Source organism: Gopherus evgoodei, chromosome 8 (genome assembly GCF_007399415.2).
Source record: "Gopherus evgoodei ecotype Sinaloan lineage chromosome 8, rGopEvg1_v1.p, whole genome shotgun sequence".
NCBI classification, from domain to species: domain Eukaryota; kingdom Metazoa; phylum Chordata; order Testudines; family Testudinidae; genus Gopherus; species Gopherus evgoodei.
Window position 1 is genome coordinate 57,183,209 of NC_044329.1, and position 17,154 is coordinate 57,200,362.

Genomic DNA, 17,154 nt, shown 5'->3' on the forward strand with positions numbered 1-17,154 from the left:
ACCCATTCTTCCCATCCAGGGATTAATCACCCCTGCATGCATCATTTCATCTTAAAATGTAAGTATGATATATAGTGGATACCTATATTAATTATTTTACTTTAAATGAAGTCTTTAATCTGATCTCTCATTGTGATATTTACTGTCCTCCACTAAATTAAATAGTTTGTAATTGCCCTGTAGGCTTGAACCACAAAGAATTCAAGTTGGTTGTATTCCTTATCTTTAAAGTACTAATTGGGACTACATACATCAAAGGTTACAACAGGGAGGTGAATTCTGAAACGTCTCCTTCCACCACCCAAGTGGAACTGCACACAATTTTGCTGTGTCTGCAGCCCTTCCCTAATCTAGAGCTGACATGACAGACAGCCACACTAGCTCCACATACATTCAGCGAAGGTTATCAACTGTCAGTAAATGTAAGGCCTATCAGTTAAAACTGAACAGCGAAAATGCCTGCCAGAGTAAAGACTGTCTAAAAAAAATGTATCCATAAGTATAAATGGCAAGATACTCTAGGACAGTGGTTCTCAACCAGGGGTACGTACATAGAGGTCTTCTGGGAGGTACTCGACTCATTTAGATCAGTGTTTCTCAACCTGAGGGTTGTGACTCCCAAGAGGGTCATGGGATGGATTTAGGCCTGATGTTAGGGGGGTGGGGCAAGCAGGGCAATTGCCTGGTGCTTAATGCCACAAGGGGCTCAGCAAAGCTAAATTACATGCTTCAGCCTCAGGCTGTGGGTCTCTGGCTTCAGACAAGGCTCAGAAATGAGTAACAGGCTCAAGTATCACCCTGAATTGTAAGTACAATCAATTTATTTTATAATGATATGGTAAAAATGAGAAAGCAAGCAATTTTCAGTAAGAGTGTGCTGTGACACTTTTGTATTTTTGTGTCTGATTTTATAAGCAAGTAGTTTTTAAGTGATGTGAAACCTAGGATACAGAAGACAAATCAGACTCCAGAAAGGGATATAGTAGTCTGGAAAGGTTGAGAACTACTGCTCTAGGACAATGGTCCCTGAACTCTGGGGTGTGGCCCCTTGGGGAGCATGGAGGAATGTTCAGGGGGATACACAGTGGGGACTGGCTCCACCCCAAGCCCCCGGGGTGTGGGGGGAGAGCACCACCCAGCCCCACTTTGCCCCCAGCTGCACGTCCACTCTTCCTCCAGCCACAGTTCTGCTCTGCCCCCAGCCCCAGATCCACTCCAACCCCTGCTCTGGCCCCACCCTAGCTCTGCCCTCATTCCCTCTCTGCTCCACCTCTAGCTCCAGCTCCTCCCCCATCCACAGTTTTCCCCCCAGCTCCACCTTCAGCCTGGGCTGCTCTGCTGAGTAATGTAGTAGTGCAGTAATGGAGGGGGCCTGAACAGATTCCATTACTGGTAAGTGTGTGTCTGTGAGGGAGATGACAGGAAAAGTTTGGGTACCACTGCTCTAGGAAATATTTTCCTATTATCGTGACATCAGTCTCCTTCTCCTTTTGCAGCAGTGAATTTAATACAGAGAGAGAGGTATCAAAAGTAGTCAAAAGCTGCATTTTCTATTTTTGTTGTGCTTTTCTCTTCCCTGTTGTGTGCATGTTGTTTTGTCTTCTGTGAAATGGGATTGGATTTAGAAACAATAATGACAATGATGACTAGGATAATGTGATGGGGTGTTCATCCCATGCTTGCCCAGAAAGGGTTAATGAAAACTAAGATGGGGGCTAATTAACCCAACAAGCCACAGCTGAGGGGAATTAGGTGGCCAAGTAATCCTCTGACTGAGTGAGGGAGCCCAGCTGAGGAGGAACACAGCTAGGTTGGGGCTATAAAGGCAGGGAATTGGCAGCAGAAGGTAGAGTAGTTTGCAGTCACATCCTGGGTGAAGGGTAGTGGGTAGACCCCAGTTACTCCCTGGAAGGATGGAGTTGGGAGACTGACAAATCCAAAGAGGGGGGAAGGTAGGAGAAGATTGGTGGAAAGCAGCAAAGAATAGGAATGCAGGTCTTATCTGCTGACTAGAGGGTCCCTGAACTGGAACCTGGAGTGGAGGATGGGCCTGGGTTCCCCTGCCAGCCACTGTAGACATGGCACGGACCAGGCAAAGAACAGTGGACTGCCTGGGATAACTTGTTCTGGAAAGATTTTGATTACCCCCTGTAAGGGAGAACCACATAGCATCTTGGCTGGAAGGAAGAGTCACAAAGAGGAGGGTGCAGTTCCTGGAGTGAGATTGGTCATCATAGTGAGAGGATGATAGGAGAAATGCTACCAGAGGAGGGCCCAGTGCTTGGCCAGAGCTAATCCCTGGGGTGACCTGGAAGAAGTGGCACCTGTGGTGAGTGAACCCTGTGAAAGGAGGCCACTTATGCATTCCTGGAATATGGGACATTCTCATACTTCTAGAAATGGTGTGGGGTTGCTCCCATCAGTGACATTGCCCCCAGTGGTGGGACCTTGCACACGTGGTGTGTGTAAAGTGCCACATGGGGGTGCCATTTTACAGTGTGTGCCATCCTGCCCTTGCTGGCATGACCTTACATGCACAGTGTGTGTAAGGTCATGCTGGAGGATGGGGGGGGGTGTGGAACTGCATGCTCTTCAAAATGATGTCCCCTGTCTGGTACTGGAGATAACCACATCTGTGCCCCTTCTCTTACCCCTCATCTCACTTTGTGTCTCTTCAGACTATAGGGCATGGACTTTGCCTTCCTATAAGTCAGTTCAGAGCCTAGCATAGTTTGGACGCTACTGGAATAGAAATAATGAAAGGCAGATACGCATCCTAAGGCAGTAACAAGAGCGCATGGTAGGGAGGAGAGAGGCTTCCAGCTGTGTCGCAGACAAGGCAGATGGAAAGAGAGAGCGGTTGAACCCTCAGAAGGGAACTGAAAGAGAGACACATGCTTCATGAAGAAGATGGAGGAATGACAAGCAATGTCTTGCCAAATGCTGTAAGGGAGTGTGGGCTGATGGCACCCTCTCAATCACACCAGCTGAAAGTGGCAGGCCACTTGGCTCCCCTCAGAAAACTACAAAAGGTATGAGAAGCCAAGGTCTGTTGGGAGGAATGATTGTTCTGGAAAGGTCACAGAGCCTGGGGAGGGAGGGTAGGGGGGCTCTGCAGTTTTGCAAAACCTTCTGAACTTGAGGCTGCGTATCCAAACCACTCGCAGATCCTAAACTTCTGGGGAATCCCCTCACTGATTCGATATGTGTTTTTTTGCAATGTTTACTGTGGGGGTTTCCATGCTCTTATTTGTGTTCAAGAATTCCCCCGCCCCCCCAGCTATTTAATTGTACTCTCCAATCAAGAAAGTTCTGGGCCAGGGATGGGAGGAGGTGAATTGGCTAGCTCTGGGAATGGGAGTGAGAACGGGAAGGGGTGAATGGAATCAGGAATGGGTGTGACTCACAGAAGCCATCTCTCAAAGGAGACTGAGAGAGCACACAGGTCAGCTCAGCAGAATGTGATGTCTTCAGAACTTTTGAGCAAAGGGTGAATTACAGGGACTTTTTTCTGAAGGCAAAAATTACACGATGTTCTTCCCAGGTCTTAGAAAAGGTCAACATGATAATACAGTTCTGAGGACCAGTCACGCCCACTTGTGATTTTTGAAAATCACCAAGTAAAGGTTCCCATGGGAATCTCAAACACAGAAGGCTGAAGTGTTTTTGCTGGGTACTGATTCTGAGATTTGAGTTTGTTTCTGACTTTTCAAAACCCAGAACCAAATCTTGTTTTCTGATTCCAAATTCACAGCCCTTTCCCTGAGAAACTGTCAGACTTTATTGGAACCAAACATAATCACCATGTCCAAATAAAATACTAACATAAGGGTTTTGATTAAAAAGACTTGAGAAATATAGTGTTTTCAAAGCTTTAAGGCCCTAAACAAATTAAGATTGGATTTTGCTAGCAAAGGCTGTGCCTATGATTATCACTTGCAGAGTTCCAGTGTGGTTTCCGTGAATATACTGGTCCACTTCTACTCCAGAGAATCTTGCTAGAACTGTGATGAAATCAGACTGCAAACTTGATAATGTGATTTCAGCCACCATGGAAAGAAGACAGTTCACCAAGGACCAAATTACTCCCAGTCCAGTGATTTCACTGAAGTTACATCAGGCATGGATTAGACCCCATATCTTTTTAAAGAAAAATGGAGAGTCAAGTTCACTGCTGGCATGAATGGGTGTGTAATTCCATTGACTCTATTTACCAGTAGCAAAGTTGTCCCTAACTACCTAATATGTAAAAAGAGCTACCTGACAACCTTTAGTTTTTACTTAAGTATCGCTCATATAGGGTTAAATTTTGCCCTCTGTTATACTAGTGTGAGTTCTTCCAAATTTGCAATAATTGAGAACAGAATATGGCCCTGTATCGCTCCCTTAATTTTTAGAGACTATTCTTCAGGCTCTTGAAAAGATTTCAGTTGCCTCTTAAATATTTTCTGTTCTTCTATGGTAATTTAAATATTTTGCTCTATTTAAAGATTTTCTACAATAACTCAGTTTCAGATTAACCTTTAATGAGTATTAAGAAACACAATTACTTTGATTTCTTTTTAAACTAAAACTCCTAACTGAAAAGTGTTTTTCCTGCTTTAACACTATTTTATTGAAAATCCTCTCTAACCCTTTCCTTGCTGTGTAACCTAACAAGTGCTTTCTGGACATCTCTCAAACTTCTTTCCTCTCTTATGCAAAAATTAGCCAGTATCTAAGTACAGTGACTTTAATTTATCTGACTCATTAAGGAAAACTACGTTTAATAAAGAAAATGAGAAATTAAAAAAAAAATCTATACCTCAAATGGGCACTTGGCGGCAGCAGCAGAGTTAGAATAGGAAAGGAATGGTCATACTTCATAATGTATCACTGAGTTGAATTTTGGATTCTGTACACTAATATTTCAATGGTTGGGTTGTGTTTATTTTAACCCCCCCCCCCAAAAAAAAAAAAAAAGATTTAAAGAAATAGTTGCTGGTAAAGGACATTTTTAATGAGAAGGAGCAGTCTGGCCCAGTGGTGTTTAGCATAGGCTTAGCAGCTGGGACTCCGGAGTCACAATTCTATCTGACACCAACTCTCTTTGAACTTGGGGAGTTTGAGGCTCTGCCCTGTTCACTCCATCCTCCCTCCCTCTGTCGCTTGCTCTCGCTCATTTTCACTAGGCTGAAGATGGTCCCTTTTCAACCGGGTGTTCCAGTTGAAAACTGAACACCTGGCAAACCTACTTTACTTTCTCCTGCTTTGGTTCCCCCCATGTTAAATGGGAATAGTAGTAGTACTCTTCATCAATCTCATATTGGAGTTGTGAATTGTAAATGTTTGTAAAATGCTTTGAAGATGAAAAGTGCTATAACAGGGCTAAATACTATTAATGAACATGTTCTTAAACTTAACCAGTTCCAAAGATGAAAGTAATCTCTATTTCAGAGAAATTAATAAGCTATCTCATGAAAGATGTTGTGTGCCCCCCTCCATTTTCCATTCCTTTAGTGTGTCTGCTTCTGGTAGTGTAATTGTTTTTAAAACAACACTGTGAGTGACATGCAATCTATGTGCGATGTTGCCATAAACTACAATTTATGTCCCATGATTACCAATGCAAAAAGAGTGTAATTTAAAAACAAAGACAAGAGGGAAGCCATCTCAATTTTTTTTATTGTCTAATAATAATATAATATTGTGTTAGCCATGCAATCAGAACAATGTATCTCATAGCATTATGAAACTAGTTCCAGTTGTGAAAAATAAATAATAAATATTAAAGCAGCTAGAATCTCCTGAGAACCCAGCTGGAACCCATGAAGACTCAGAGGTAGAATGGGAAGGAAGAAGAGAGGAGGATGCAGAAGAGTCCAGCCACTAGTTCTTGAGATTCTTCAAGCCAGTGGCCAGACAAATTGCAATAGGAGGGCACCACTAATGATCCAGGGCAAATTCTCTGTTCTTACTCAGGCAAATGCTCATGAAAGTCAAGAGGAGGCTGTTTGGGCAAAGACTGAGTAACAACTGAGTAAGGATCTCAGGATTTGGCTTCTGTGAATAAATTGCTTCAGGTAAGATTGCACTATGTTTGTCTTACCAGGAAAGTTTGCTCAAGGCAGGTTATCAATGAGACAGTGTTGAAAACACCTGAGCCTGATCTACACTTGTATTTATACTGTTGCTAGCACCAGTGTAGCTGTGTCTGAATAATTATCTAATTGATCTGTAAATACTTCATCATAAACAGATAAGTAAGAGTTAATAGAACAGAAGTACTTATCTCTTTTGCCTGTAAAATGTTAACAAGATCAGTGAGCCTGGCTGTCACCTGACCAGAGGACTAATCAGGGGACAGGATACTTTCAAATCTTGAGGAAGGAAAGTTTTTGTATGTGCTGTTAGTGTTTGGTGGTTGTTCTCTCTGGGTTCTGAGAGTGACCAGATGTGCAACCAGGTTTCTCTCCAATTTCTCTGATACAAGCTCTTATGTACTCAGAATAGTAAGTACTGGGTACATAAGGCGAGTTAGGCTTGTTTGTTTTCTTTATTTGCAAATGTGTATTTGGTTGGAAGGAGTTCAAATTTGTATTTTGCTGAAAGGATTTTAATTTGTACTTGTATACTTAGGCTGGGAGGGTATTCCCAGTGTCTATGGCTGAAAGACCCTGTAACATATTCCATCTTAAATTTACAAAGATAATTTTTACTGTTTCTTTCTTTAATTAAAAGCTTTTCTTTAACAACCTGATTGTTTGTTTGTTTTGTTTGTTTGTTTTATTCTGGTGAGACCCCAGGAGACTGGGTCTGGAGCCACCAGGGAATTGGTGGGGAGAAAGGAGGGAAGGGGGGGAGAGAAGTTAATTTTCTCTCTGTGTCAGGATTATTTTCTCTCTCAGGGAGAGTTGGGAGGGGGAGAGAGAAGGAGAGGGGAAGGTGAATTTTCCTCTCTGTTTTAAGATTCAAGGAGTTTGAATCACAGTGATCTTCCAGGGTAACCCAGGGAAGGGAAGTCTGGGAGAGGCAGCGGTGAGGGAAAGGGTTTACTTTCCTTGTGTTAAGATCCAGAGGGACTGGGTCTTGGGGGTCCCCAGGCAAGGTTTTAGGGGGACCAGAGTGTACCAGGCACTGGAATTTCTGGTTGGTGGCAGTGCTACAAGTACTAAGCTGGTAATTGAGCTTAGAGGAATTCATGCTGGTACCCCATCTTTTGGACGCTAAGGTTCAGAGTGGGGAATTATACCATGACATACCTAATCAGGGTGGGATTCTAAAAATCAAGTCTTATGCCAGAAATCTCAGCAAATGAAATGTTCTACAAGCCCCACAGAGAAGCATTGGGCAGCAACTTCTAGTTAAATGCGTTTTTCCAACCACTTTCACTGTCTTGGAGCTTTATGCTTAGCTTCATCTCCCAAACTCTATTTTGTGTGGATCACTAAATGCAAGTAACCTGCCTATTGATCTCACCAGCTAGAGGACTTAAGCCCAGATTCAAAACCAAGAGAAATCTCCATATTTCCTCTTCCACATTTCATTCAAGGACCTATTTGACTTTCTCTGTAGACACATGCCTGAGAAACAAATTCCACAAGCCTATTGGGGGAAGATTGGGTGGAGAAGACATCTATCTCCTAATCCATATTTTGCAGGGCTCCTTTCATGGCAGCAGAGACACAGGCACAGGGGAGGAGGCATGGTCTTAGAGCGCTTCTGTATTTGAAGAAGGCACGTAAAAAAGAGGAGCCCTGGCACAATCACCAAAGGGCACGTTATGCAGGTGAAAACACAAAATGATAAAAAAAATTATGGGAGTTAGTAGCCTAAATACCTTTTAGAAATCTGGCCCTTTGAGCCTTTTTAAACATCATTCTCCAATTCCACACTCATACAATAAATCTATCAACCTTCCCCTTTCTTCTTAAAAAAAAAAAAAAAAAAAAAAAAAAAAAAACAATGCCAGCCCGACCAATTAGGACTCCAGCTTTTGCCACTCTTGTGCCTCATCCTTGGACTGTATTGGAGTTCTCTCTACCTGCCTCTCTTGGGTTTTTATGTAGTGCCTGTCACCATGGTATCTAAGGACTGTGGTATCTACAATAAATCCAATTTCAGTTGTAAGCTCCTCAGGGCAAGGGCTTATCCAAAGTATGTACTTTGTAAAGTGCTGTGCTCATCTATGAAATTTTATCAATAATAAAAAGTGGGACAGGCAATCCAAGATTGCACATAATTTAGAGGACCAAAACATGAGCTCATGTAGTTTATATGGGGGGGAAATGTTCATGCTATGCTGATGTCTTATTGGAAGGAGGTGTAAAGGGTCACCCAGAGCATGCATTGGAGAGGGCAGAATAGAATCTGAAATCCCTCTCAATCAAAACAGAGCAGATGCAGGACTCCTGTGGCTGAAAACCCAAAGTTGTGCTTGCATCTCTATGATTTGAGATGCTGGAAATTCCAGCTGGTGCAAGAACATGCAGACAAGTGTGGGTTCATTGGCCCCAGCACTGTGGAAATTGCAAACTTCTGAGCGCTATGTATTGTTTGTAATTTGTGTCGGTACAGAGGCAGGGTCTTGAGAGCAGACTGAGGCTTTCTCTTTATGCATGCATGTCTATATCTGTCTGTATGCACAAAGTTCAACATCAGATGAAGGACAGTTTTTGGGGGGGAATTGAATCTACCCTGTTTCCAATGGAACCTGCCACTCAGATGGAGCCTCTCATCCAGCTTCCCCCCCGCCCCGCTTTTAGTGCAAGTCTCTTCTTGCATACTTTTTCCCCACTACCCGTCACTGAAGCGGTTGCTTGCATATAAGCAACTGTCCACCCATCTCCCTCTCTCCCAACAGTTCCCATTTCACCATCTCCCATGCCAGTGATGGGGGACAGGTGCTCCTCACTACAGCTCGGAGGTACATGGAAGCATTTGAGATCCTAGGGATCCTGATAAGGATAAAATCCCAGGACTTTAGCCAAAACCCCACTGCTCAGAGCTCTTTCTGCCTCAGTTGCTGTTTCTCAGGCTCCTGCCTCCTCTACCTTTGCTTCACAATGTGGCTTTTCCCTTCTCCCCCCAGTTTCTGGCAGTGCAGGTGACTTGGATCAGGTATGCAACCGCTTGCTGGTGCTATGGCTGATGACTTGCTCTGTCAAGCCCTGGTAGGAGGTAGATTTCAGGAACCTGGGATAGGAATCCTTCTCCATCAAAGTGCGGGTTTTTGCCTGTGCAGCATCGAAACAAGTAGTAGTAGCCGCTGTCAGGTTCTTCCGGGTTATTTCTCTGGTTTCATGGTCAATATTCACCTGTGAGGAAGGACAGAACACACAATATTCTTTTGGTGTGGGAACATTATCATATGCAGAGGGAAATGACTTCCCTTCCTAAATAAAATGGGGGCATGACTGTAAATATTATGTATGGTCTTCTGGGAAATCACATGCTGTGCCTTCCATATAAGACAGCACTTGGGGTGTGGGAACTAATTTTCCCATTGTATGAGCAGAGAAAGCACATTATTGTCACAAACTTATGTTAAATAAGTGAAACAGTTCTCAATTCCACACCCATACCATAAAATGCAAAGCTAGAAATAATTCTGACCTCTTTAGGTGCTTCGTTTTGAACAAACTCCTTAAAGATCCTGTGAGCCTTGGATGACAGTTTAGTTTTTGACCGGGACTTTTTAAACTCCTCACAAGCCAGCCAAAACTCAAGGTTCTCTTCACTGAACTCTGTCTTCAGGAAGGCATGGAATGTAGCCACCCCATCTGTGAAGAACAAGGAAAATTAGATTTAGGGATGGAAGAAGGGGAAAAGGAAGCAGCTTCATACAGCTTTGGGAGATGAGGAATGCTGCCAGGTTTTAAAATACATCTTGCTTATTGAGTAATTTAGCATTATTGAAAAGTCTCTCTTGGAGTTCAGACCATGACATAATAAGATTCTACTTCACCCTGGAGAGATTCCACCGTTCTCAGATTGTTTATTGGCCTCTGGGTTCCAATAAACCACTTTCCCACAGACAGGCATGGAACAGGGCATATCCTGTGTCTCCAGCATGTTCTACATGTCTGACCTTCTATAATTGTTCTCCAAAGTCTATTCCCTGGGGCTTTGGAACAGATTTCTGTAGATCTATCTAGGTATTTATATGCCCTCCATGAGTATCTGAGCACATCTGAGTGGTGACTTTCTCCTTCTTGGCTCAGTTGTACAGGGAACAAGTCACAAGCCGTGCAGAAGCACACATGCTCCATGTTCAAGAGAGTCTATGATGTCACATCTCCAAATGTCACCCCTTTTGGTTAACAAGTACAAAGTTTGGGTTGTGCTGAAACAAGGAGCACATCAGTAGAGAAGGGCCTCTCCTCCATGGAGTCATTTCTATCGTATTAGTAACATTTTCAGTCCACTTTAGTTTGAAGATTTGTCATTTCTAATGTCACTTATTTAACTCCTGGGCACTGCGACCACGTAGGAAGGAGATAACCCTCCCCTGATTCCAAAGTGTATCCCTGGAAAGTACTTACATGTGTGTTTGTGTATGAGAGAGATTTTCTTACTGGGACTCTAGTGCATAGCACAGCCAGTACTTCTGCAAGTACAGACAGTCTTGATGGCAGGATGGATATACTCAGGCCTGGTCTACGCTACGCGTTTAAACCGATTTTAGCAGCGTTAAACCGATTTATCGCCACACCCGTCCACACTACGAGGCCCTTTATATCGATATAAAGGGCTCTTTAAATCGGTTTCTGTACTCCTCCCCGACGAGAGTAGCAGCGCTAAAATCGGTATTACCATATCGGATTAGGGTTAGTGTGGCCACAAATCAATGGTATTGGCCTCTGGGCAGTATCCCATAGTGCACCACTGTGACAGCTCTGGACAGCAATCTGAACTCTGATGCACTGGCCAGGTAGACAGGAAAAGCCCCGCGAACTTTTGAATTGCATTTCCTGTTTGCCCAGCGTGGAGCTCTGATCAGCACGGGTGGCGATGCAGTCCCAAATCCAAAAAGAGCTCCAGCACGGACCGTATGGGAGATACTGGATCTGATCGCTGTATGGGGAGACAAATCTGTTCTATCAGAGCTCCGTTACAGAAGACGAAATGCCAAAGCATTTGAAAAAAATCTCCAGGCTACACAGTGCTGCGTGACAAGCGTAACGGAAAGCCAAAGAATCAAATGGACGCTCATGGAGGGAGGGGGTACTGAGGACTCCAGCTATCCCACAGTCCCCAGCAGTCTCTGAAAAGTATTCGCATTCTTGGCTGTGCTCCCAATGCCTGTAGGTTCAAACACCTTGTCTGGCGTGGTTCAGGGTATAGCTAGTCAATTTACTCCCTCCCCCCCACGTGAAAGAAAAGGGAAAAAAAATCATTTCTTGACTTTTTTTAATGTCACCCTATGTGTACTGAATGCTGCTGGTAGACGCGATGCTGCGGCAGTAAAGAGTAGTATCTGCTCCTCTTCCCTCCCCAGTGGCAGATGGTACAATATGCTGGATAGCTGCTGAGTGCTCCTGGCTGGCCTCAGGTGAGGCCGGCCGGGGGCACCTGGGTAAAAATAGGAATGATTCCTGGTCATTCCCAGTAGATGGTACAGAATGGCTGGTAACCGTCTTCATCATAGCAACTGAGGGCTGAGCTCTATCAGCCCCCTTCCTTTCATGTGTAAAGAAAGATTCTGTACTGCATGGACTATCATAGCAGTGGGATGCTGGGCGCCTCTCCCCCACACCACTTAATGTCCTGCCTGGACTATCATAGCAGCTGGAGGTTGCCTCCCCCTCATTTTATCTCATTAACAAGTCACTGTTTCTTATTCCTGCATTCTTTATAACTTCATGACACAAATGGGGGGGAAACTGCCACGGTAGCTCAGGAAGGTTGGGGGAGGAGGGAAGCAACGGGTGGGATTGTTGCAGGAGCACCCCCCCGTGAATGGCATGCAGCTCATCATTTCTGCGGGATCTGACATGGAGCAGCTGTGCTCTCTGGTTCTCTGATACACTGGTTCTCTAGTACACTTGCCCTGTATTCTAGGCAGGACTGACTCTATTTTTAGATACCATAAAGGAGGGATTGACTCAGGGAGTCATTCCCATTTTTGCCTTTGCGCTCCCGGCCGCCCTCAGCCAGGGGCACCCATGATAGCACAGATGGTACAGAACAACAGATAACCGTCATCTCATTGCCAATTTACAATGGCAGCAGACGGTACAGAATGACTGATAACCATCTCTGCTGTCATGCAAAGGCAAATGAATGCTGCTGTGTAGCGCTGGAATATTGCCTCTGTCCGTGGCATCCAGTACACATACGGTGACTGTAAAAAAAAAAAAAAAAAAAAGCTGAACGGGCTCCATGGTTGCCATGCTACGGTGTCTGCCAGGGCAATCCAAGGAAAAAGGGCGAGAAATGTTTGTCTGCCGTTGCTTTCCCGGAGGAAGGAATGACTGACGATATTTACCTAGAACCACCTGCGACAATGATTTTTGCCCCATCAGGCACTGGGATCTCAACCCAGAATTCCAAGAGGCGGGGGAGACTGCGGGAACTATGGGATAGCTACGGAGTGGCTACCCACAGTGCAACGCTCTGGAAATCGACGCTAGCCTCGGGCCATGGACACACACCACCGAATTAATGTGCTTAGTGTGGCCGCGTGCACTCGACTTTATACAATCTGTTTTACAAACTGGTTTATGTAAAATTAGAATAATCCCATAGTGTAGACGTACCCTCACACAGAATCAGTACTTCTCCACTGCTGAGTGTTTCCTACCATTCTGGAAGGAAGCTGTTGAATTCTCCCTCTCTAAGAAAATTCTGAATAGTACAAGTGGTAGCATTGTCTCTCAACCCCAAAGTTGTTAAACGACATCCATTTTCATGGGTCTCTACTGAATGTGCATTGAAACTGGAATGGGTAATTACCTTAGCCTGCAGGACAATTTACAGTCCACGTTCTGACAAAGTGATACATCCCACTGACATAACATCAGGATGATAACGTTTATGCCCCAACAACATGTCATTGCATTGTGATGCAACATCTCAGCCAGAAAGAGGACCATGCCTGAAAAATGGCAACCCTACTTGGCCATGCAGCAGTTCTGTTTGGTTTTTACCCAGCTTGTTCAGACAGTTATCTGCTCCACTGTCCTCTTTGCATCAAACAATACTCTCAGGAGGGAGAAGGAAGCAGTTCTTAAAGACCAACCTTTCTTTTATTCTAGTCTGAGAATGGATAAACATTGCCTATTGTGCTGAACTTATGCACACAATTAACCCTTAGTCTCCCCTCCCACTCAGTCTTGGTGTACTTCCCCCTTCATTCTGTCATACAAGAGACTCATACTCACTTTTACTCTTCAGCAGGTGATCAAAGGACTTCTTCCATTCTAGTGCTTCCTCTGAGGAGTTTCTGGAGAGGAAAAGTAAAGTTAAGTATTAACCTTGTTTTATGGAAACAAGCTCTAACAAGTGTTCAATCTAGCCAAATTCTCAGGGATAGAAAAGCTCCATGGCAGAGGCTACTGTGTTAGGGGAAGAGGAGAGGACTGCATCACTCCATAGAAAACTAAAGTAAGAGACCCAGCAATCTCATTACCTCTGGGGTCTTCTCCGTCCTTTCCCTCTTTCTTTCTCCCTCTCTCTTACACTTCCAGATGACTCGCCAGATCTTAGCTCCATCGTATAGCTATGGCCAGTTGTTTTTCTAAATAAAGATTCAAAAGAGCCAATTCCAGCTGGTACAAGCTCTGGCAAAGAGTTTCCCTTCAAATAGTGAGGGTTCTGGTTCTAAGGTTGACTACAGTCCACAGATAGAGTCCAGCAGCTGGTTGGGGGACTTCAGTAATTGGTTAAGTCCACTCTGGTGTCTAGCCTGAAGCTGGGACACCACACTGTGTCCCAGATGCCACTCACTAGGACTCCTGTTGTCGAGTCTGGTTTTCTCTGGTAGAGCTGGGTAATAAACATACCCCTCTGAAAATCTGGGGGTGTGGCTTAGTGGGTGGAGAGCTGTGAGTTCTGCTGATGTATTGTGCTTTCTTCCTCATATGGAAAGGGGCATGAACATGATCCAATCCCAGGGCAGTCCTTGGGGACCAATACAACTCTCTCATGATACAGTGCTCTGCTGCCTATGTCTACCCATGTACAGCAGCAGGGGGCCTGGGCTGAGTTGGAAGATGGCAGGCTTGGCTTACCTCAGTTTGGTGCCCTGCTCAGATGTGCTGAAGCTCTCAGCCTCATGTCCCAACTCTGGTTTATGAAGCAGGATCCCTAAACGAGTCTTGAGTAGTTTGGCTCTGAAAGACAGAAGAGGAGCAGATGGGTATGGAATAGATACTAAGAGACAAGGAATGGTCACTAGGAGGCGGAAGCGCATGCTCATCAAACTGAGGGAAGGCCTGTTGCTAGGACAGGCTTGTTAGCGTTATAGCCTTACAGAAAAATGCCTCGGGATGCAGTTAGCTAGTACTCTCTCTGAATCCAGCTTGGATACACAGGGCCAAATTAAACACTGATAGAAACAGGTACAGCTCCATGACTCTAGTGGAATTTCAGTCCCTTATTCCTGTAATTGGTTTAGCCCACTGTTATCTTTAGTATGAGTTATTGTGTACCTATTTATGAATTAAAACCTTTCTTCGCCAATCCCACCCTTTGCCACCAGAAGCCACTAGAAAACTCTCAGTAACTTCTTGGGAGATTGTTTTCTTGTATACACATATAGAGCATGTGTGGAGGTGTTTGCCTGGTTAGTGTACAGCAAGGGTCAGTAACCTTTCAGAAGTGCTGTGCCGAGTCTTCATTTATTCACTCTAATTTAAGGTTTTGTGTGCCAGTAATACATTTTAACATTTTTAGAAGGTCTCTTTCTGTAAGTCTATAATATAGAACTAAACTATTGTTGTATGTAAAGTAAATAAGGTGTTTTTAAAATGTTTAAGAAGCTTCATTTAAAATTAAATTAAAATGCAAAGCCCCTCGGACCGGTGGCCAGGACCCGGGCAGTGTGAGTGCCACTGAAAATCAGCTTGCGTGCTGCCTTTGGCACACATGCCATAGGTTGCCTACCCCTGGTGTATAGTATAGAGACAGCTGCCTGCCCTGTCTGGCACTTTCATTATCCCTCTGGCTTCCTCTTCACTATGGTGTCTGTTGGTCAATCTCTGCTCTACTCTCCTGATCCTCTTGTCCTAAGTACTTTTCCCTTCTGCTCTGGAGTCTCAGGGAAAATAGCGAAACTGCTCTCTTCTCGACAGCAGTATTGTGACAGCTCAACAGCAGTATTGAGTCCTGCTGTCTCTGCCACACTATGCAGACATCCCCATACCACAGTGTCTCTGCAACACTACAGAGCTATCTCTGTGACACATGCAGGAGCGGCACCAGGGTTTTTGGCGCCCTAGGCGCAGGGCCGGCTGTAGCCATTTCGCCGCCCCAAGCCGGTCCCGCGGCTCCGGTGGACCTGCCGCAGGCATGCCTGCAGATGCTCCACCGGAGCCGTGGGACCAGCAGACCCTCCGCGGGCACGCCTGCAGGACGTCCACTGGAGCAGCCTGCCACCCTCCCGAATCCTGGTGCCCTAGGCGACCGCCTAGGTCGCCTAAATGGAAGCGCCAGCCCTGGCCACATGGTCTCTGCAGCAGTACTGGTGCAGCTGCCTGCAGTGGCATCTCTGCGCCAGCACAGAGACAGCTCCGTGCCACAGCATCTCTGCGACAATATTGAGACACCTCCCTGCCACTGCATCTTTGCGACAATACAGAGAGAGCTACCTGCTATATCACCTTCTCCCTAGAGTACCATCCCTAAGAAAGGGTACAGATCAAATGTTGTTTATACTAATGCTTATACAAGGTCTCAGAGGACTGTTATAAAAATTATCAATTCAATGCCAAACAAGTACACCTCTGTATCGATATAACACGACCCGATATAACACAAATTCAGATATAACATAGTAAAGCAGTGCTCCGGGGGGGCAGGGCTGTGCACTCTGGTGGATCAAAGCAAGTTCGATATAATGCTGTTTCACCTATAATGTGGTAAGATTTTTTGGCTCCTGAGGACAGCGTTATATCAATGTAGAGGTGTAGCACAAGCCTCTGCTACACCGCATCCACATCGTTTATTTTAAATATGCTTTATGCTGTCGGAACGAAGCAAGTTCTGCAATTGAAGGGGATAGCAAGACAAACCTCAAGCACTTAAAACAATATAAAAGCAGTACTACCTCTTCATATTGCTTACCCCTACATTACCCTCCTCCCTGGTACTATATTGCTAAGTTATACTGCTTGAACCACTGTTAGCTATGATTTAAACACAGTGTGTGTCCCAGTTTTACCAATGCAGCATCATTGCCCATGCAAAAGTGGCCATAAGGTCTAGTACTGAATCTAATCTTTCTGTATCAACAAGTCCTTTATTTCCCAAAGTTCTGGTATTTTAAAATCTCTTACCTTTCCAAGCAGGTGGAAAGTGCAGTCAAACCCCGGCACATGCTGAGAACTGGGAAAGCAGAAGGGTAGGTAGCTGACAACGGGTTTAGTCCTTGGCACTGGAATGGAAAGCAACAAGCAGCTGCTGTAGTCCTGTGCTGTAGCCTGGAAACAGGGCCTGGGAGCTGTGCTTTATATCACATGGGAAGTGGGAGGGGTTAGCCACACACAGCTCCAGCCTCTAGCCAACCAAAAGCTCTGACAGGAGTAAGAAAATTTGATAATGGTTTAGGTGGGTTTCCTTTGTGTGTGTTAAGAGAGGGAAGTGGGGGAGTATCAGAGCTGTCCTTGAACAACATAGTCCTAACCTGTTCCCAGATAACAGGAAAAACAGACTATTTTCCACCTATAAACTGTACCTGCTATGTAAACATCAGAAGCTGCTAGCATTGTGACTGTCCCTAGACTCTCTGCCGTGAAAGAAGAAGTATATGCTGTTCCCGGTGGCTGGAGAATGGGAATCTTTTCTTTTTCTTAAAATAAAACAATCTGTTTAATATACAATATATGAAAAGCAAAGCAGTTATTAGCTAAGTACCACTGTCTGGAGAGCACTTAGTCCTGTCTGCACTACAGATACAAGCATGTTGGGAGAATACCAGGTACAATGTGCTTGTCCTCACTGGAGTTTAAACAA

At 44.7% G+C, this 17,154-nt stretch overlaps 1 protein-coding gene across 2 annotated transcripts; it reads right to left on the reverse strand.

Moving 5' to 3' along the window:
* Window positions 1-7,170: 7,170 nt before the first annotated feature.
* RGS16 (regulator of G protein signaling 16) lies at window positions 7,171-16,609 on the reverse strand. Of its 2 annotated transcripts, XM_030573960.1 has the most exons (6): window positions 16,479-16,609; window positions 14,214-14,315; window positions 13,613-13,720; window positions 13,365-13,426; window positions 9,595-9,761; window positions 7,171-9,296 (listed from the first exon to the last, which is right to left on the reverse strand). In XM_030573960.1, the coding sequence occupies exons 1-6, from the start codon at window positions 16,517-16,519 to the stop codon at window positions 9,096-9,098; spliced, it is 681 nt and encodes a 226-aa protein (XP_030429820.1). In that variant the 5' UTR covers window positions 16,520-16,609; the 3' UTR covers window positions 7,171-9,095. The 2 variants fall into 2 exon arrangements, with proteins under 2 accessions (XP_030429820.1, XP_030429821.1); XM_030573961.1 differs by lacking the exon at window positions 13,613-13,720.
* Between the last annotated feature and the right edge of the window lie 545 nt (window positions 16,610-17,154).

Excerpts from the sequence above, each read along its gene's own strand:
- RGS16 (XM_030573960.1), bottom strand. The coding sequence starts at position 16,519 with ATGTGCCGGGGTTTGACTGCACTTTCCACCTGCTTGGAAAG. Across the intron at positions 14,316-16,478 it reads CTTTCCACCTGCTTGGAAAG|AGCCAAACTACTCAAGACTC; the intron begins GTAAGAGATTTT and ends TCTGTCTTTCAG. Across the intron at positions 9,762-13,364 it reads TCACCTGCTGAAGAGTAAAA|ATGGGGTGGCTACATTCCAT; the intron begins GTGAGTATGAGT and ends TGTTCTTCACAG.